Source organism: Rhipicephalus sanguineus, chromosome 6 (assembly GCF_013339695.2).
Source record: "Rhipicephalus sanguineus isolate Rsan-2018 chromosome 6, BIME_Rsan_1.4, whole genome shotgun sequence".
Taxonomy (NCBI): domain Eukaryota; kingdom Metazoa; phylum Arthropoda; class Arachnida; order Ixodida; family Ixodidae; genus Rhipicephalus; species Rhipicephalus sanguineus.
Window position 1 is genome coordinate 36,675,771 of NC_051181.1, and position 21,274 is coordinate 36,697,044.

At 46.5% G+C, this 21,274-nt stretch overlaps 2 protein-coding genes across 2 annotated transcripts in view; both read right to left on the reverse strand.

Moving 5' to 3' along the window:
• LOC119397198 (uncharacterized) overlaps nucleotides 1-10,334 on the reverse strand; it is a 55,950-nt gene extending 45,616 nt beyond the window's left edge. Inside the window, exon 1 of the mRNA XM_049416488.1 lies at nucleotides 10,329-10,334. Coding sequence (XP_049272445.1) covers nucleotides 10,329-10,334 — 6 coding nt within the window. The remainder of the gene's footprint in view (nucleotides 1-10,328) is intronic.
• A 2,047-nt stretch (nucleotides 10,335-12,381) lies between these two features.
• Nucleotides 12,382-21,274, reverse strand: part of LOC119397199 (uncharacterized) — a 12,443-nt gene continuing 3,550 nt past the window's right edge. Inside the window, exons 2-3 of the mRNA XM_049416489.1 lie at nucleotides 15,078-15,233; nucleotides 12,382-12,544 (exon numbers count right to left, since the gene is read on the reverse strand). Coding sequence (XP_049272446.1) covers nucleotides 12,384-12,544; nucleotides 15,078-15,233 — 317 coding nt within the window. The 3' untranslated portion in view covers nucleotides 12,382-12,383. The remainder of the gene's footprint in view (nucleotides 12,545-15,077; nucleotides 15,234-21,274) is intronic.

Here is a 21,274-nt window from a genome sequence, read left to right on the forward strand (position 1 = left end):
ACACTTCGATAGGAGGCTTGGCCATGAGGTGGTTTGGCGTCTTGCAGGGACGCGCAGTAGCTTTTTTGGGGGGCACGCGGGCCCTTCGGTGCCCAAGGTAGCTTGTAATGAGGAAAACAACAGGGGGACTCTTTGACAGGTAGTATAGCGAAAAAAAACAGAGAAAAGGTAAAGAAGGGAGAAGGCGCGTGTTGCAATTAGTTACATTAACATGCAGGGTGGCAGAAAAAAAGGCAAAATGGTTAGAGATTGAGAGACAGTTAAACAAGGAACAGATAGGTGTTTATGCGGTTACAGAAACACACCTTAGAGACTTGGAAGAGCCACCACATATTGAAAATTATGTTTGGGAAGGATGTAACAGGATCACATCAGAAAGGAGAGGTGGGGGGGTTGGAATGCTAATTCATAGCCGAACAAAATGGGAGAGAGTGAAACAAACGTGTTCAGAGCACATATGGGTTTCGGGCCACAGTAGGTGGAAAGAAAACGTGGCTAGGTGTAGCTTACTTGTGGACGGGGAATAACTGCAGAGAAAGAATCTGGAGATAGTGAAATGCATAAGCACCGATATTAAAGAATTTGGTCATGATGCCGAAATAATCCTTCTAGGGGACATGAACGCTCACATTCATGACCTTGACGGATATTCAGACACCAATGGCAAGTTATTGCTAGATCTCTGCGAGCAACATAGTCTTGAGATAGTTAACGTGGGGCCTAAGTGTGAGGGGCAGATCACGTGGGAAGTCGGAAACAGGCAATCGAGCATTGATTACTGTCTCATGACAGAAGGAATATATGACAAACTTAGAGACATGAGAATAGACGAAGAAGGCATTAACAGCTTGGGTAGTGATCATAAACGCATAATATTACAAATGGGATATAAAACTGAAAATAAGAACATAGAATCAAAGTTTGGCAGCTCGTATCTAAATGACAAACAAATAACAAATATAGCCGCAAGAGTCGAGGAAAAAGTAGACGAACTACCAGGCAAAGACTGGAAGTATAGTGAGCTGCTACATGTAATCACGAAAGAAATGGAAATAGAGAAGAAAACTATTTGTTGGAAAGGAAAGAAAAAGCCAAAAAGTTGGTGGAACAAAGAAATCCGGGAAGCGATCGAGATGCGACGTCAGGCATCACGGGAGCACAGACAGGCAAAAAAGGAGAAGCGGCCACAGGACGAAGTTAACCAAATATGGGAAATATATTTAGAGCAAAAATACATTGTGCAGAAATTAGTCGAGGCAAAAATTAAAGGTGAAAGTGAACGCTGGATGACAGAGATTCGCGAAAAAGAAGAAGGCCGCGCCTAGGATATTTTGGAGCCACCTAAAAGCGCTGGGTAGGAAGTCTGTCACAATGCAACAACATATGGTTGATGAAGGAGGAAATAAATTCGAAGGATATGAAGCGCTAGGTTACATTCGAAAGATAACAGCCGATTCGTTTAAAAAGGTCCCCCAGGGGATTCCCCCGGTGAGTAAAAGTACGCAAAGGAGAGCAACCGACGAAGATGTAGTACTAGAGAATTTCAATTGGAAGAAGGCCGAAGGAAAAATTCCTAAGCGCACTACTCCGGGCTTAGATGGGGTTCCCGTCAGCCTCATTAACGAATTCGGACATAACACTAAAGAAGCACTGCTGAAGCCGTAGAAAAGTGCTTACAGGAGAGGGAAATACCAGACAGTTGGCGAAAAAGTAGAATGAACTTAATCTATAAAGGCAAGGGAGAAAAAGATAACATTCGCTCGTATAGACCCCCTAACAATTACATCGGTGCTATACAGGTTGGCGATGCAGGCAGTAAAATTAAAAATAGAAGCGTGGGTAGAACAAAATGATATTTTGGGAGAACTTCAGAATGGATTTCGAATCGACAGGCGGTTAGACGATAATCTGTTTGTTCTTACCCAGTGTATAGAAATATCTAAAATAGAAAACAGGCCCTTATACGTAGCTTATCTAGATATCACCGGGGCGTATGACAACGTTAATCAGGAAATTTTGTGGGATATATTGAAGGAAGTGGGCATAGGTGACGACTGTGTACAGCTTTTGAGGAGAAATATACCGAGGAAAATACAGTTTGTATAGAATGGGAAGGAATAAGTAGCAAGGACAGCGTTGAAATTAGCAAGGGGCTGAGACAGGGATGCCCTTTTTCCCCGCTGTTATTCATGCTGTACATGGCGAGGATGGAAAAAGCGCTAGAAGGTAGCAACATTGGATTTAATTTGTCACACAAACAGGTCGGAGCGAGGGTTGAGCAGAAGCTTCCAGGTCTATTTTATGCTGATGATATTGTCTTATTTGCGGACAGTCAAGATGATATACAGCGACTGGCAGATATATGCGGAAGGGAGTGTGAGGCTCTAGGACTAGGATTTAGTGCAACAAAATGTGGATTGATGATATTCAATGATCACGGAGACCATATACGGTCTTAATACAGGGCCAAAAAATACCGAGGGTAAGCGAGTACAAGTACCTCGGAGTATGGGTAAATGAGGGTGATAGATATATGGAGGTACAAGAGAAAGCATCGGTAGCAAAGGGAAAGAGGAATGCTGCAATTATGAAGCACAGAGCTTTATGGGATACAATAGGTACGAGGTGCTTCGAGGGCTGTGGAAGGGTGTGATGGTTCCGGGGCTTACATTTGGGAACTCAGTGGTGTGCATGAAGTCAGAGGTGCAATCAGGAATGGATGTAAATCAAAGGACGGTGGGCCGCCTCGCCTTGGGCGCTCACGGGAAGACGACAAATGAGGCGGTGAAGGGTGATATGGGATGGACAGGCTTTGAAGTGAGGGAAGCGCAGAGCAAAATGAGATTCGAAGAGAGGCTGAGGAAAATGAAGAAGAGTAGATGGGCAGAGAAGGTTTTCAGGTATTTGTATAGAAAAAGCGTTGACGCTCAGTGGAGAAAAAGAACTAGGAGGCTCACCAGTAAATATACGGCTAGCAGTGCGGGCGATATGGCAACAAGGAGCATTAAGCGGAAGGTCAGAGAGGCGGAGAGGACTTATTGGATGGCAGCGATGGAAAAGAAGCCGGCTCTGAGTAACTACCGAAAAGGAAAAAACGAAATAAGGAGGGAAAGGTTTTATGATAATTCAAGGGGAAGCGCTTTACTGTTTGAAGCAAGGTCGGGCTGCCTGAGAACGCGTAGTTATAAAGCGAGATTCAGTAACGAAGAAGAACTATGTACATGCTGCGGGGGAACTAAGGAAACGATGGAACATGTACTGATTGAATGTGGCGATATTCACCCAGGTATACGTGTGGGCACGAGTCTACATGAAGCCTTGGGTTTTAGGGACAACAATGGAAAGCTGAACACGCCCGCGATAGAAATAAGTAAGAGACGGTTAGAGTATTGGTGGCAGAAAAGTAGAGATAAAGTACAAAAATAAATAATTGGGGGAAAAAAGGTTATTCTGCCTTAAGAGGCAGAGAGATGGACTGTGAATTTATATTTTTTGTTATAATAACATAGATTTAATCAATGTAGATAAGGCATTAGGAAACATGAAACAAGGAAGTTTTTTTTCTTTTTTTCTTTTTTATCCTTCGAGCCTGATGGCAGACATGTCACCGCCCCGTTATAAAGGGGACGCTCATAGCATCCATCCATCCATCTGAGATCGTCGATCCATTCGGTTGGTACGCTACCTCTCGCGCTCCGATTGCGGGCTGCCTCCGCATCTGCCGACTCCGATCCAGAGGATCGGAGCGACCAACCGAATACGCCATTAGTGATCAGCAATGAAGCGACCGTATTCGCAATGTCCACGAACTATAGGTGGCGCGCCGTGCTTTTCAAGATGGCGCCAGGAGGAGGGTGAACCCGTTTGTTAGCATAGGAACAGATAGGACGTGCGGACGTACGGCCCGTGCCACTTTCACCGGATGAAGTAATGAGCTGTGCTGAAATGGATATGAGACTAAAATACTTTCCCAAACCATGGAAAGCAGGGGCGTAGCCAAGGGGGGGGGTTGGGGGGTTCAAACCCCCCCCCCCCCCCCGAAATTTTTCAATTTTGCTTGCGCATATATGCACGCACACATACAAACGCACGCACGAACATACATGAAGTATGGGTGAACCCCCCCCCCGAAAAAAATTTCTGGCTACGCCCCTGATGGAAAGTGCTAAGTACTCGCCACCTAATTATTTGCTGCGGTGTGAAAGGTTATATTTCAGCTCCGTTAGCGTGCATAACGATGCTTTGCGAAATCCTGTGCGTGCTACATAAAACTGCATGAACTAGAACTGACGTATGAGCTGAACGGCACTCCGAAGTAGTACGTACCGAGTCTGCCTGACGGATTTGTCGCAGTAGTAGGCCGCCAGCGAGTAGCGCCATCGCTGCTGCACGGGACCGCACGTTTAACGTGGTTATGGTTTGCAAACATAATACGCCGTTGTCATTACTTGCGCAGTCGGGAACGAGGAGTTATATCTTGAACGGAACACAAGCATTTAACATCCCATTCAGTAGCGCTTGTGTCACAGCCATGCCGAGACTCTAGCCGTGTGCAATTCACTTCACTCGCATGTTGCAGGTTCGATCAGCACGATCAAAACATGAATATCGAAAAGAATGCACACGTATGCTTTTCGCAATGTCGAAGAAGTTAGCCGAGAGGCGTTGATTGTGGCCGTGACTGCACGTTCCATCGCTCTAACCATTTCGCTTCGCTGGTCGAGCTCGAGCGTGTTGGCGGCATGCGGCGCTCCATAATATCCACAATAATTGCGATACATGCAGTGCACAAGAGGAACTATGCTTTTATTTTGATCTCGCTCAAGGATACTATACATAAATAAAGTGCAACTCGCTCCTCGTGAGTTAGCAGCTGATCGTCCATCGTCGCTGTCACTCTCGGTGCTTTCACAGTCTTTTACGTCCAGTGAAGAATCCTCGTCGTCAAGATGATTTCTTTCAACATCACTGCTGAAAGCAATCTGAAGGATTTCCTCCGCCGAACGACTTCGACCACTCCGCGTCACCACGTTTACAATTAGAGAGACGTCTGGGGTCTGGGTGCTGAGAACATCTTGCTCTCATACCGGTCAACAAGCAGATCGCTTGCAATGTGCTGCCACCTGTCAACAAACGTACAAAAACAAGTGGCGCAGCGGTGGTTATGAAACCCAACACACTGGCGAAGGACGGCGTGGAAAGCGTTCGCTCCACGAAAGGCGTCGAGCAGACGCGTCCTCGAATGATTGAAACGTCGGTCGCACGATTCGCAACAGCGCTTTGCTGACAAATGATAGAGGCCCTATTTTAATGTATCGCCAACTTGAGATCGCTCAGTTATACAAGAGCACATCGCGAGCCCGCGCGACCTCCCGCGTACAGTGTTATGGGACTCATGCACTACAAGAAACACTGACCAATGCTATATGCAAGTAAAACAGGGTGAGCTTCAACTGAATATGCGATAACATTTAAGTAACCTACGTGGCTACAGAAAGCCTCGCGAAGCTGAAAGTATGTGTACGCTGTGGGCGAGCATTGAAAGCGCGAGTTGCCACGTATTTTCACGAAAACTTTGCGTCTCGTCAGAACGAATCAGATTTTTCGTGTCAGGGAGGGCCCGGTTTGTTCACTGATGCAGGGAACATGCCAAGTCGTAGTGTTCCTTTCTTGCCGAACAAGGGAGCGACTGCGCAGTGCTGCCATTTTGTCGTCTACTAACCCTCCTCGAGAGGACGCTCCTGAATTTCGCTTGGCGGCGCGACAGTCTATGGGCATTGAGAATACGTACACATGAAAAGTGACACCCGGTACTGTCCGCAGTGCACGCGATTTGCACCGTGTATACGCAACAGCTGGGCATTGCGTAGCTTTCCTAAAGAACACACACAAAGAGCAGCATGCGTGAATCGACTACGCCGCTTGCACGGCGAAAAACAAACAAACAAACAAAAAAAAAAGGCTGCAAAGTTTCGCGATGCGCGCATGCGCTTGCAAACGTCGCAACGGAAATCGCGAAATGTTTCGCTGCACGTTCGCTAGGAGGCGATGCGGGTGTTTGCGATGTGGGGGGCTTCACGAATGTGACGTCAGGGCCTCTCCTTAGTACCTTAGTATTCCTTCCTCCATGGCTAACACGATGCGGACCACTAAAAACGTGATTTTATTTCAAAATAAGCACTTCCTTGGCACAAAAGTAGCACTACGAGGTTTCTGGACCGCTATTTCAACAATCAACTTCGACTTAATATTTGCCTTTAGAGGAGGCTACATGAACGCGCCTTTTTTATCTTTCAGCATGGAGGAAGGAAAAACTAAGGAGAGGCCCTATCCTATCCCAATGCATTGCGAAAAGTGTGGCGAAAGTGACGTCAGATTTATGGGGCAAACAAACCGGTATGGGGCAAACAAAACAGCAGACGCCCCGCGGCGTGCTCTCCGCGGTGGTTCGCTTCTGCTCGAATCTGTAGTCCCGGCGTAAACTTAGCGCGTATTGTGCGGTTCGCACGCAGTAAAACGTTGCAAGCAGACGTTTACCAGGCTGTTCGTGCGTGGCAGGCCCGAGCGCTGCGTGCTGAAATTTTTCGTGGAGCGTTTTTGTGCAACAGTACAGAAAGTACCGGTACGTGCCGTATTCAAAAACATTGAGCCCCTGCCTTATCGTATTCGAACTCACCTAGCAGTGACTTACGCGTTCTGCTGGGCGTTAGGCCTTTCTTTTCCTTTCTCGTAGCCCGATTTCCAGATCTATTGCCCCATTAGCGGTTCTTTGTTTGTGTATATGGAGTAACCGTAGTAGCTATTCGGCGCAACGCCAACCTATAGTTGGCGTAACTTCACGTCGAAAAGAGGACACCGCTGTATTGTATACGCGACCGTGCATGTAAAGTTTGTAATTCCAGTGCGCACACAACACAAGCACGCAGCGAGCGCACACCGCACAATACATACATCACGTAGTCCGATAACAACAACAAAAGTTTATTGCCCTTTCGTTTGAACGACAAAGCCTCTAAAACGTACGATGCCTTCAGCGCATGGTATGTACGGCGCGTCAGACGCCAAGAACAAAATTTCACGTGTGTTCCGAGTTGACAGAATGAGTAACAAGCAACAGAGCGCACATCCGAGAGCTTCGCACGCAAATACCATGCCAGTAATGAAGCGAACGTATACGTACACATGAAAAGTGACACCCGGTACAGTCCGCAGTGCACGCGATTTGCACAGGGTATACACAACAGCTGGGCATTGCGTAGCTTTCCTAAAGAACAAACACAAAGAGCAGCAAGCGTGAATCGCCTACACCGCTTGCACGGCGAAAAACAAACAAACAAAAAAAAGTCTGCAAAGTTTCGCGATGCGCGCATGCGCTTGCAAACGTCGCGACGGAAATCGCGAAATGTTTCGCTGCGCCTTCGCTAGGAGGCGATGCGGGTGTTTGCGATGTGGAGGCTTCACGAATGTGACGTCAGGGCCTCTCCTTAGTATTCCTTCCTCCATGTCTTTCAGACTCCTCTCGTAGTGCTCTTGGATTGATGGATGGATGCTATGAGCGTCCCCTTTAAAACGGCGTGGTGACATCTGTGCCACGAGGCTAGAAAAAAACAACAACAAAACAAAACAAAAAAGCGCGCCGTTGCTACGACCGTCCCGTTCGGTGCGTTTCCAATACAAGTTTAATTTCGTCAACGCTTTAACACACCTGGAGGTGGTGGTTTTAGCCCAAGCCTCGCTCATAGCATCCATCCATATCGAAAAATAGCTCTCCGACGCTCGTCTGGCTGTCGCACCGCGTTCCCCGTTCGCCCTGCCAGGCTGGAGGGAAGACACAACGCGTGTACCGTTTCTCTTCGCGTTTAACGACGCTTTGGAGGAGTGCATATCGAGTATCAGTGTTTATTATGTGCTTGTTGATGCCATATTTGCACGGGATTCACCCCCCCCCATATGCGGTGTCCACGTATATGTTAAGAACTTCAGCTACCATAAGTGTTAAATGATGATCATGGGCGTTAGTCGTCGGTACGGAGATGTGCCACAACGTGAGTGCATCCACATCAAGCGGTGCCATATCTGCCACACAGAAGACATTGTACAAGCTCTCATATACCAATGCACTATGAACAACTGCTTATGTGAAGACACATTTCACTTTCGTGTTATACTGATTCCTATGACGGTGGGATCAGCCATCACTTTATTTCTTCTCGGTCTATCGATTGGTCCTTCCCCGCCACCCGTGGAAAGCTTTCTGCACCTAACGTGGTTTTGCACTGCTTCTGTGATCGGCATACCTTTGACCATGCGACGATGTCATGTGATGTGACGTCATAATGACTTCACAAATTTTGGTGATATGTGACGTCATAATGTGATTATATTCTTGCATCGGTCGTGTTGACACCGCCGACGGGGGTCGTCGGTCAGTTTTCGCGACTGATGAGGCATCTAAGGCTTTCGCCTTAAGCAAAAAAGAAACGAAGTCTTCCTCGTTATTCCATCCAAATTATTCCCCACCTTGGCAGATAAGACATTTTGAATGTCCTTTCTTTGATGCTAAAACACATTTTCAACACGTTTTGAAAGTTTAGGGTGTTCGAGTATTTCGGATAGAAAAACTGTCTTTCAAACTGAAAAAAAAAAAAACTGAAATGAATATTGGAACTTTCGAATATTCGCACATCCCTAGTCCTTTTTACTTGACACCTTGATTAGCCAAAAAGCACCTTCCTACACGTCAAGCAAAATATGTGTTGATTTGACCTTGTAGCACTATGAACCATGTGCAGGACACAAAATAAACAGACCATATATTTATTTTGCTTCATGATTTTAGTACAGTTGTTATAAAGTTGGTGAACATTGCTGATGTCTTCCGGCTTTCCTGAACTCTTGTCTCCAGCATGGCAAGCATATCTTCAATACTCTGGGTGGAAGTCGACCTCTGGCATGGCGCATCATTAGTTTTTTTCGTCCTCTGAAATAAATGAAATGTTCGATGCTACTGTGCAAATGAAAAACATCACTATGGAAAAATCTTGGGGCCGTAAGATATGTTTCCAGAATTAACTTGTAGAACACATTTTTCACTACTCAGTAACAAGCACTGTACAGCAGTGCAAAAATCTTTGAGCCTAATGGCATGGATAAAGCTCTCGCACAAAGCACAGGCAAAAATTGCACAGCAGAGAAAGAAGAAAAGACAATTTCCGGCACATTACACATGTAATGCTCCATTATTTACATAATGTGGCCTTGCTCATGAGCAACATCTAGGGTGATGCAGAAGAAATAAACTTAAGTGGAAATTCGACCTTGTTAGCATGAAATACTGCTAGTGATGTGTAAAGAACACACTGACAGTAGTCACTTTCCTCTATCTATATATTATCTGAACTCTAATAGCAGCATCCACGAGAGCTGGCCTGTGCCAACTGCCTCCATTATCATCATCATCATCCTATTTAAGTCCACTGCAGGACGAAGGCCTCTCTCAACGATCGCCAATTTACCCGATCTTGTGCGAGCTGCCTCCTTTTCATGCCTGTGAACTTCAAGATATTGTCACTCTATCTTAACCTCCGCTGCCTTGGGTGGCAGAAGGTTAGATTGAAGCCCCTTGATCTTGGTAAAATGCTGCTACTTTGTGTACTTGCCACCACCGCGTGACCTCCTCGCATCCTTCGTGCTCTTCATGCCCTCACTGCTTTTTCTGCAAGATGATTACAGTGATGCTACGGAGGACTTCTGATCTGGAGCAATTTTTGGAGCAACAAAATTTCCGTTTTGGAGCACTTTGGAGCAGATATTTTGCATCTGGGAGCACTCTGGAGCAGCACATTGTACATCCTAGAGTGCACTACAGAAGCATATTGCATTAAGATTCAAGCACCTGAATATTATTATGGGGCTCTTATGAAGGCTAGAAATATTTCAATTCATTGCAAATCTCATGGAAAAAATCACGCCAGGAGAACTCCATACTTCACTCGCTAATGAAAAAATAAGGATTCATGCATTGAGTGTCCTGGATTAACCTCTTCGGCGATTATTTTCGACACTAGCAAATAAACAGAATACCGGATCAATAAAATTGCATTTTATGAAATAACACTCTAAATACATCTATGTGGTTATCAGCAGACGTGGTAGACAAACGCCGTGATGTACAGCAGTGCCTCAATGCCAAAGAGCCACACTGCCCCTAATGCATTCCCCTAAGAAAACTCCAAGGCGAAAGCCAGGTTCTTTTTCTTCTCGATCGACGGGTAGATCCTCCCCTTCACTCTCTGCAAGCTTTCTGCACCTCACCTGGTTTGCACTACCTCCATGGTCGGGGCACCGATCACGGAAGCAGTGTAAAGCGACGATGTCCTGTGATGACGTCATCACGTAACGTTACGAAATATGACGCCATGATGACATCACAAGTTTTGACGATCTAGGATGTGATGATGACGCCATCACACGATGATTATTTTTTGCATCATCGACTGACACCGCCGACGGCCAATTTTCGTGTTTGATAAAGCATCTAAGGCTTTCGCACTAATATTGCGTATTGAACGTTAACAGCCTGGCCGTTAACAACCTGGCCTTACATACCAAACTGTCCTCCACCATGTCACCTCTGTGCCATGCGCGAAACAGCTTCGCTTATCATCCACTTCACAGAGTGAAATGGCTCCTCAATTTTTAAAAATTTTTATTGTGATAGCGATTACATGGACACTCTCGGTAGATTTTTGCCGTCGCCGTAATTTTCCGTATAAACTCCAAATTAATAACATCACCACGCGCATTCTATCCGTGGGTAAAAGCTCACGAGCGCTGGCGATGAACGCGGCTGCAGCGGAGATTAAACTAGCCGGCCATCTGTCTCCGTCACATGGAGAGCGCATGAGATAACATCTTCCCACGTGCGGGCCTGTCGTCGATTGCTCATCAAACAGAGAGGAAACGCCCCGCCCGTCTTTTATAAGGAGCATGAAGAGACGCCAGGGGAGAGAGGGGGGGGACCGCATCGTTCGAAGGGCGCAGTCGTTTGCGTGCACGCTATCTCGAGGCATCAGGAGATGGCTCGTAAGCTTGCTGTGCTCTCAACGCTTACTCTGCGTTTGGAGAACTCAGAGCATGAAAACGCTTTGGTTCCTGGAGCAGCCATATTCCTTTAAACCAGCATTTTGTTAAGTTACGCGAGATCGGATCCAAAAGAGTTCGCTGCTAGCCTTACTTCGTTTAACAATACAATTTGTTGGTATCGCATTCATTGCTTCGCCCTTAAGCGAAACTGAGTTTTTTTTAACTGTCAAATATGACCCTCGAAAGCGAGGGGCGGACATGTAACATGGCGTAGCCACTTCACTGTGGGCCGTCAGCGACGGGCCCACTACTAACAGCTGCACATTTGCGGCTGCTACGACCAGGAGATATGCTTTTATTAATGAGATGACATTTTTAAAAAAGCGAGCAAAAAATTCGAATTGGGACGTACCTTATCACTCACGAGTTCAAAAGGGCAGGGCCTATTAGGGGTATTTACCACAGGAGCGATTACTATCCCGGATGGGGTGGTGGAAGGAATTACGAAAAAGCTCTTCTGGATGAAGATACATGGATAAAGTGTATCCAAGGAAAAGTGTCAACGCGTTCCCACCGTTCGCGTGCTCTTCCGTAAACGCGAAGCAAAGAAAATTTGATATTGTTCCATATATCTACTGCTAGCGATCCAAGATTTCATTCCGCGATGTCGAGAAACAGAAGTGACAGACATTTTAGCGGCACGCATGTAGTTATTACTGAACATTGCTTTCCTTACGTGCCGTGCGACATTTGAAATGACTATCAGCAGCGTTTCTGGAACAGACGACATCCGCCGAAGAATCGCCGTCGCACTTTCTTGCTACCGATAGGCCTAACGTCACGAGCCTCTGCAGAGAGTGCGCTTTGCTGTCCAGCTGACTTGCAGAACAGAAGCTGCGTCGGCACCATGCATGGTATCGTGGCTTACTTGGGACGCACGCGCGAGCGCTACTTATTCAACGGAATAATTCTTGGTCCGTGATTGCGACTTCGGCAGCACCAAGATCAAGCTGCACATGTTTTGAAGCGCCGGCGGTGCGATTGCCGGTGATAGACGCCCCCAAACCTGAGACTTTGGCACAGTTTGGCGCAATTTTCATCGATATTATCAGGATGGCGCAGTAAATACAATTTGGTGCATTTTGGCGCAGGAGTGGAATCAGTGATAATGAGAGATCTATGCCAGATGTGCCACAACTGCTGAATTAATTCGAAGACTCGTCATGCTGTTATGATTAATGCAATTGCAAAAATTCTTCGCCTTCAGAAAGACATTGCATGGTGAAATATATTATCCACTAACCCTGCTCAGGCATGGCGACATCGCTGGGAGTGGTCAGCATACTTTCCAGTTGGGAGGTAAACGAGGCTGACAGGCTCTTCTGGCGTGCAACCATCAGCTCGAGTTGGCGCATGCACTCAGAGTCCACTTTCCCTCCAAGTGCTGTTTTGTCCTCCCCTGCAAAAGGTACAACATTCCTGTTTAGCTATGTCACTAACGGAAACCTCAACACATGATGAGGTGCCATGCAATCATCATGAGCGGGCACACACTCTCTTCTTCTGCTTCACTCCCAAAACACGTGCGCCAATTTGTCTGGTGTGGTATGCAACAACTCTGATGGGCGAGAGAACAAGTACAAAGAGAGAGAGAGAAAGAAAAAATTTCTTGGCGACGCGGGATTCAAACCCACGTACCGACGATCCGGAGGCAAGCGTCGTAACCACTTTGCTATACGGGCATGCTAGCATAGCCTTTTATAATATAGTATAGCAAGGGCATGGGAAGTGAGGATGATGAGGATGGAAAGGAGGAGGGCAGAGAGTAAAGCATAGCATAGCCTTGCATAGTATAGTATAGCAAGGGGTAGGGAAGGCAAGTGAGTATGAGGAGGAGGGGAACGGCACCAGCTCCGCTGTTTCCTCAGTCTTCGCACCCCTAGTTAGTGTGCAGCTGCCCCAGTTTTTTTAAGGAAGTGGCATTAATAATATATTCAATGCGTTCTGAGGCACCACGTCACTTTTTTTGGGGATTCTCAACACCAGTGTGTTTTTTTCAGAGCAACAATACGAAAATTTCTAAAATTCATGTCAGCACTCCTTTACTATCGCTTATGTATTCACTTATTTACTGCATCTGTTATATCATATTCCCACACTTCTTGTAATACACATGAACGAGGTGCTTAAGTAAAAGAAGTGAACCCACCGGAGACGGGCTCAGGTGTCACTAGTTGCAGGCTGGCAGTGCGCTTTAAGGGCTGGCTGGCTGCAAAGCAAGAGAAAAAGCACCTCATCTTTACACAATGAAAAGTTTCAACTAAGAAAACACCAAATAGCAAACATTCTATTATCGTGTGACAGACTAATTGCACTGTACTTGTAAGCCTTTCATAGCCAGGCAGCGTGCAGGGACTAAATGACAGAAGAAGGGACATCGGCGAAGCAATTCGCTTTAATGCAAAAGCACTTCTATGCTACCTATCAAGATTTCGTGGATGACTGGAAAAAAAAACAGGGCTTCAGCTGAACTCAGCGTGGGAAACGGTCATGGCTGATGCTCTGGTGTAGGTGTTTCTTGCCTCTGTGGAACTTGTATGCATATTCTTTATTCAGTTAGGCTTGGTGTTCCTTGTCGGTTGCAGCAGTGTGCCTATTATGCTTGTACACTCTTCAAGGTTCCAACCGAGTGTGGCGATGCCCGCCGCTCTCGAATGAGCCTTCAAGCAATGTAATTGATCGCGGTTCTATTGAGCTCAAAGGGGCCGCGAAATAGTTCGATACATTGACAAATCACAATACAACATATACGCACTTAAAGCTTATCTCAAACAACACAGGTCTCCAAATGGTTTCCCAAAATTTCAACAAGTGGGAACTTGCCGATTTGCCCATTATATGCAAAAGAACAAAGTGACAACTTCTTATTTTGCAAATTACCGCATATTTTGCATAAAAATAGTCTGTAAGCTTGTCTTGCTTCTTGTGCACCATCAAATTCTTCAAGCAATACTCAATATCATCAAGGCTTTCCAAATAAGTGAATCCAGCACCTTCCAAATCGCCAAAACAGCGACAAATAATGCTGAATTCTGACGCAAGCTTTGGAGTGCGGTACAAGGTTGTTTAGCATCGGCATTTACATCTTCATTGCTGGTTGGGACACGTCCTAGATGGTGCCCAAGAATGCTGATAAGTCACGAAATTCATCAAGGTAATGTAAGTTACTACAGTAGGTTGATGCTGTGATCACTACAATCGACTGAGAATAAAAAGATGGCTTTTGCATTCAAGTCGTCTTAGGCGAATGCATTAGGTACCCTGTCACTTTTTGTTGTCAGGGTCAATGGACAAGCCGCAGGTGCAAGTTCGGATTGAAGCGGGCAGCTGCGTCTGCGTGGGCTTTGTAACCACAATTAACGGTGTTTACCAATACAGTTATTAAAGGCATACAATGAACACGCAAAGCTGGATCCCGTGTTGCGTGCCAAACAAATGCAAGTGTTTCAATCTGGCCAATTATAAGGCAATTACAGAACGAGAGCAAAGAGCGCTAAACACGGGACGGAGAAGAAGAATGACAGACACAAGCGCTGAACTAACAACCACTACCACACGACAACCAAGCGCTGAACTAACTATTATGATGACTTCTCAACCCTCTTTGTGCATTGCGCAGTTACTGTGTTTTTGTTGTTATTCTGCACAGTGCTTCCATATATATTGGATATCCAAGCAATAAACCAGTGGTTGTTAGTTCAGCGCTTGTGTCTGTCGTTCTTCTTCTCCGTCCCGTGTTTAGCGCTGTCTGCTCTCGCCTTAATCATGTACCAACCAGCCCAGTTAAGCACACTCCTGCAATTACAGAACTATGTTTTGCTGCGCAGGCTTACACTTTACAGCTTTGGCAGTGTTGCAAGGTGGAACTAGTGAGACGGAGTATAGAAGCATTTCAGAAATACATCCCATAGTGAAATATGTTATTCACTCACCCTGCTCAGGTGTGGAGACATTGCTGGGAGTGGGCAGCATGGTTTCCAGCTGGGACGTAAGGGAGGCTGACAGGCTCCTCTGGCGCGCAACCATCTGCTCGAGTTGGCAAACATACTCGGAGTCCACTTTTCCAGCAACAGGTGCTTGGTTCTCCCCTGCAAAATGTACAACATTCCTGTTTAGCTACGTCACTACAGTAAAAGCTCATTCGTCTACACGTCACTAATTCAATTTTTTTGATTACTCGAACCCCCCTGTATACAGGAGAACCTACTTGATACATTTCCGAAAAAAAAAAAACACGAAAAATGAACGTACAATCCGAATCGAGTAAAAATTGAGGCTGACAAGCCCATATTGAGGTGCAAGTGCAAAAAAACATTTAAAAAACATGGAGAGACTCTTCAATTTTCGAACTCCTGGCATCTCGCAGGCAGCCAGAGGTCAGCCAGCTAGTTCAGGTCCTGACCGGAAATAACGTCGTGGTCACGTATGTTGAAATCCCTAGAGAACCCGAATATTGCAAAATCGAACTCTGGGACAACCAGCGTAAACATAAAGAAATGCTACCGCCATGTCAGCAGATGAAACTTTGCGCCGCATAAGCGTTGGTTCTTTCTGCATTGCTGCTTGGAAATATGGGGCTAGGTTTGCAGAAGAGCAGAAGTGATATTCTCGAGCATATGCATTTGGGATACGATCACATACGTTCGCAAGATCACGCACGACTTGCCCCGTCCGTGAAGAAAACTGCTGCCCGGCTCAAGGCTTAACATGCTCAATTCTTCGCAGTGCATGTAACAATCGCGGTACAACACGATATGCGAAATCTCGCGAAAGTGATAAGCGTCCCCGAAAGCGACAGCTGCTCGCAGCTATCGCGTACTGCGTCGCACACTCGCGCTGGTCAGTTTGAGTTCTGTCTCAACCTGAGACATGCGCTGGTATGTTCGCCGCCACTAGTAATCGCACCATCTCGCACGGCAGAACGGGCTTTAAAAGATAACGCCCGGCGTAATGGCAACCGAAGGTGAAGACCCCAAGCACCCGCATTGCGATCCATCGATCCTCAAAAAGATGGCGGCAAGCGCGCATCATCTGGTTTTGGTGTCTGATAACCAGAAACCTCCAAGATATCTTCCAGAACAAAATTTTTTCTGGGAGCTTCTGACGACCCGCTAGTAGGTAGAATTGCCCACCCAGAGAAAAACGAATGCTGCACGATGGGCGGAGCAACCCGAAAACGCACGCGCTCCAGGAGAAAAGTGTGTGGGAAATTATCGGCCATATTCACTTGGCACAATGGCGGCATTGCTGTGGTTACTTGTAGCGGTGTGTCGTGCAGTGGCGGCATGTGAATTTCCGTAGGTCTTGTACCGAACCTTGACGGACTGGAGGAGCGACAGCCTCCATTTTTTGGTCTGCATTGTTAGTTCCCCCGGCTGTTGTTGTAGCCATGGGGTCTGAACAAACGTGTGTGGAACAAGTGTGCATCTATGTACCGTGCTATGGATGAAAGATTTGCAATGCTCAGCAAAATCGTGCCAAGTGCTACAGAAAATACCCTCTGTGGTGTTTCTCTTTCTTTCTTTTCTTTTTTTTAAAGCCGTTTGAAGATTTTGATGGCCAGCGTTGCCGCCTGCCTTCGGGTCGGTGTGTGGTTGACAGAGAGCGGCGATCGAGCCATTCGGAGAAGACACGAAGGAGATGATCAAGCAATTCGGAAGAGACGTGGAGGGGACAATTGAACAAAGCAGAAAAAGCGCGGAGGGGGGAAAGGCACTGCGGAGAAGCCGCCGCCGCCGCGCGGTGACTGTCTGCCACTTCGCGCTTCACAAGTACACGAGAGTGCCCTTTTTGCACACCTGAATGAGAGTTTCTGAGCACAAAACGTATCATACGACCGCAGTTTTCCGTGGTGCTGAACGTTGCTGCCGAATATTCGTATTTTCCAGGAACGTATTAACTGGGACGTATTACACACAGCTGTATTGGGTTATTTCTAATTTTCGCGATTTCGAGCGTAGGAGCCGGCAAATCATACTAAGTGGGAACGTATCAACGAGGTTCTACTGCATACGCCACATGTAATTTAGTGTTCATTTCTGTGGAGGGAGTAACCTGTAGTGTAATCTTCATTTGGTATCACCATCATTTGCCATCGCCGCATTGTGCCTCTTGAGGAAGCTCACGCTGTATGGCTCAACAATCGTGAACTTATAGCTGGGCTGGACACCATAGCTCACAAAGGACCAAAGCTGAGCACACTGCTCAGCTTTGCTTCTCCTTTCCTTTGCGTCTCTCATTAAAGTTAGCAACAATGGCACAGCCATGTTGGCTGCCATCACATTTCTTTCACTACACTACTTATCAACTTTTGTAAGAAATGCTACAACTTTTCCAGTACTACTCTGTGATGACACAAAAGTTTTTTTTTTCTTATGCACTCGGACTTGAAAAACCACTTACGTACAGTCATCAACCGTTTATTCGGACATGCTCATTTATTCAAACCCCATTGTGGCACCGCCACTGGTCCCACTGAAGCAATGTAAACTCATGACCGGAAATTTGGATGTCCCACAGTGCGCCGTTCGATTTTTTGGACTTTGGCTGGCTGATCAAGTGTGACGTCGAACGCCATAACAAGCTGTCAGCGATGTTTACAATATTTTTGCTAGGTTGCGAGCACTGAAAGGTTGCACTGGCTATGGCTGGAGGTCATGCCAATGTAAAAATCCACGCAGAAATTACAATTGCCAATCTCAAAGGCTATGTTTGTTTGCCGCACATATTGGTTGCCTTTCGGTTTTAACCAGCAGAGTATCCATTCAATGGCAACCATGGCCAAATCCCAGGCCAAGCCAAGCCATGCTCGGAGTCAGCTCGATGTGGCATTTGAGAATGACTGCACGTACGACATGGACAAAAAGAGAATTGGCGAGCCTGGCAGGCTCGCCAATTGTTTTGTCACCGATCTCGGAGGCGTGTGTGCTGGAGATAGATTGAGAAGGCGCAGGTAGGCACAGCAAACATAATTTAATTACACACACGAAAAACTATAAGAAAACACTCAAAATAACTAACAGAGAAAACCTTATAACGACAAAAGAAATATGCGAAAGTTAACAAACACACTTCTCAGTACTTTGAGACCTACGACTAGCGTCGCTACTGGAGTGTCTGACCACGTAGGCCTCGCCGTCGAGTCGTAGTCTGGATGGAACACGCTTACTTGGTTCCGTCAAACTCCATGAGTCCCGCCTCCGTGGGGTTGGATCCGCAGTCGATGTATCCGACGATCCTCTTCAATTGTCGCTCCGATACGCGACGGTTGGCCACGCTGCCGTAAGCCGCTTCCCGGTCGCTGACGTGGCCAGGCGTCGCTGCCGCTTAGGCCTAAGTACGAGCTCGGCCCCTGCTGTACATGATGACGTGGCGTCCCGGGGATTGTTGCTGGCCGAAGTTTGAAGGGGGACTGCTGCTGGTGCATCCGGGATTGCCGTAAGGTGCTGCAGCACCTCCGAGGAGCCTCGCCCGAGCGTCGTCGAGGTCAACGGCCACGCCACGGAGTGCCAGTGTCACGGCCTCCGGTATCGAACGCTCGCTGCCTTCCCGTTGACAGAACGTAGCTGCCAATGCGACCTTCTTCTTCAGTAGCCACGCAAACAATGCCAGCTCATCGAACTGCTGCCTTCGTTTACGGCTCGTGTCACGCGCATCGCGCCGTGTGCTATCCTGCACGCGCTCGTGCCTGTTCCCCGCGCTTCTCCTCCTACTTTGTCGTCTTCGTCGTCCATACGTCCTCTCCTTACTCATGACATATTGGTTGCCTTTAGGTTTTAACCAGCAGAGTATCCATTCAATGGCAACCATGGCCAAATCCCAGGCCAAGCCAAGCCATGCTCGGAGTCAGCTCGATGTGGCATTTGAGAATGACTGCACGTACGACATGGACAAAAAGAGAACTCCGCCACAAGCGCTACAGCACGAACTTGCCCGACGTCGCTCCCTTTTGGCGTTTGAGGGTTTGCGTCAGTGGCGCACCGACGGGGGGGTTTTGGGGGTTGTAACCCCCCCCCTGAGGCCGACCTGACGCCCCCCCCCTGAGGCCGACCTGACCCCCCCCCCCCCACACACACACCTTGTATCTGCTTCACGGTCATTGTCATCGAGAATCCAACGTACACGTTCAAGGCCCTTGTTGACATTGTCGTTTCAATTCAAGAGGTAGTCTGAGGTCGATTTTCTCTCATTTACTCCAGAAATGTGTTGTATTCACTCATCTACTCGTAAACTGAAAGAGCGCAAACCGCGTGCTCTGTGGCTCTGCGTTCACTTCCAGTGAAGCAGCTTTGGACGAAAGAAAAGATGCTTTCACGGGTCGTCAGTTTGACCCCTCTTCTTTTCTTGCCCCCTCTGATTACTGCAATAGAACAAGGAGATATTTCGGAATCTTCGAAACAAGCTATTGCTTTTTTTTTTTCATTTATTTGATTCTCGGAGGAAGTCTAAAAGGGGCAGTGTACGATGATAATGCGCCGCGTGACTTGGCCACAGACATCGGTGCACAGTGCATGTGACATCAAAAAGTATTGTGTATAGCAGCTCAGCCAGCTGTGTACGCAGTGCTACATACATGTTTGTCCAGAACAAGAGTTCGCACTGTTGGCCGTTTATAACATTATTATCCGGTTCACATGGGCAAATCTAATGCACTTACCTGCAAACATGCAAATTATACCAGGTTCACTGGGACGCTTCTAATGCAATTAGAGATTAGGATATCAAGTGCCTAAATACCATTAAATTGTCGGCCTCACATGGCTTGATTTACTGACACTAATGGCACGATGACGAAGTTGCGCAATAAATATATGTTGGTTTTGCCTTGAATGTGCAACTTTTTTCAAATTCTACGACATAAAACTCATTTTACAGAAATAACAAGCGCTTTAATGTATATTCCATGGCCTTACTCGCTATGGAAACGAAACTCGCTTAAGCGTGATAAAAAAAAAAGCGTGATGAACATTTCCTGTTGCAATGAAGGTGGCGTTCTCGTTAATTTTTCTTAAATCCTTCATATTATAATGAACACGATTATGTCCGTCATGGAGCACCTTTGTTTTCCTTTAAATAGTCAATAATGTATACACTCTCCTTGCCGACAAACATTCTTTTTTCATCATAGATGGGCTCTACGAAACACAAAATGAGAATGAAGGCACTCATTCGACGGCAAGCTCTAAAGTATATAGCCACGTGTCACCGCTAAAATGCCCTTTATATTTACGGTCTTACCAATTAGCTTCACTTTTTACGTGCAAACGGGGTCTAACGAAATTCAAATTGGCAGGACCGAATCAAGGTAACTATTGATTCCCCAAAACGAAAAAAAAAAGATAAAAGCATTTGAAGCACTCGGGCCCTTCCAGAGACATATGGTGCGAATCTTCTTTTTCTTGCCTTGTCACAATGCATTGTTTGCTAAATATGCAAACTTTCTCATAAACGTTTCACTGTTTGGAACCCTGTGCCCATGTCTGTCGCCATGGCAAATATAACAATGAAACTCATCGAGGAACAATGCTCTTAATCCATTGCAGCCGCAGTCAAAAATCTTTCACAGATACGTCTCAACGACTGTCATTCGAGCGTCAAGAGATCATAAGTCACAATTATTCTCTCATCTAAACTTATCGAACCAGTATTCAGTTCACCCTTGAAACAGAAGATTCCCTGTCGTTTTTGGGATGCTCTTGTAACTTGAAAATAAAACTGTGCGAACACACCTACACAAGTCGATATTTTCTGTTCACTTCATACCTCCCGAAAATCCGCAATACATCAGTGGTAAAGATATTAATGCGAAGAGCCGGAACGCACTGCAGCTCAGAACTTGAAGAAAGAAAAACAAGAAAAACACGATATATTCAGGAAACTCGCCAAGAATGGCTACCCAAACTCTTTTATTCGGAAAGCATTTCGCTTCCAAAAACACAACGACGCAAGCTGAGAAATCCAGCAACAGGCCTCCCCCAATCAACATCACGACAGAAATACATCACTCTCCGCTATCCCTGGCCCCAGCGAAACCATCGCCCGTTTCCGCGGACGGCGCGTGACTTCAAAACGAAGCCACATGTTCGAAAAGCTGCCGGCGTACTAGGCTGCCGAAAAAAAGAAGGAAAAA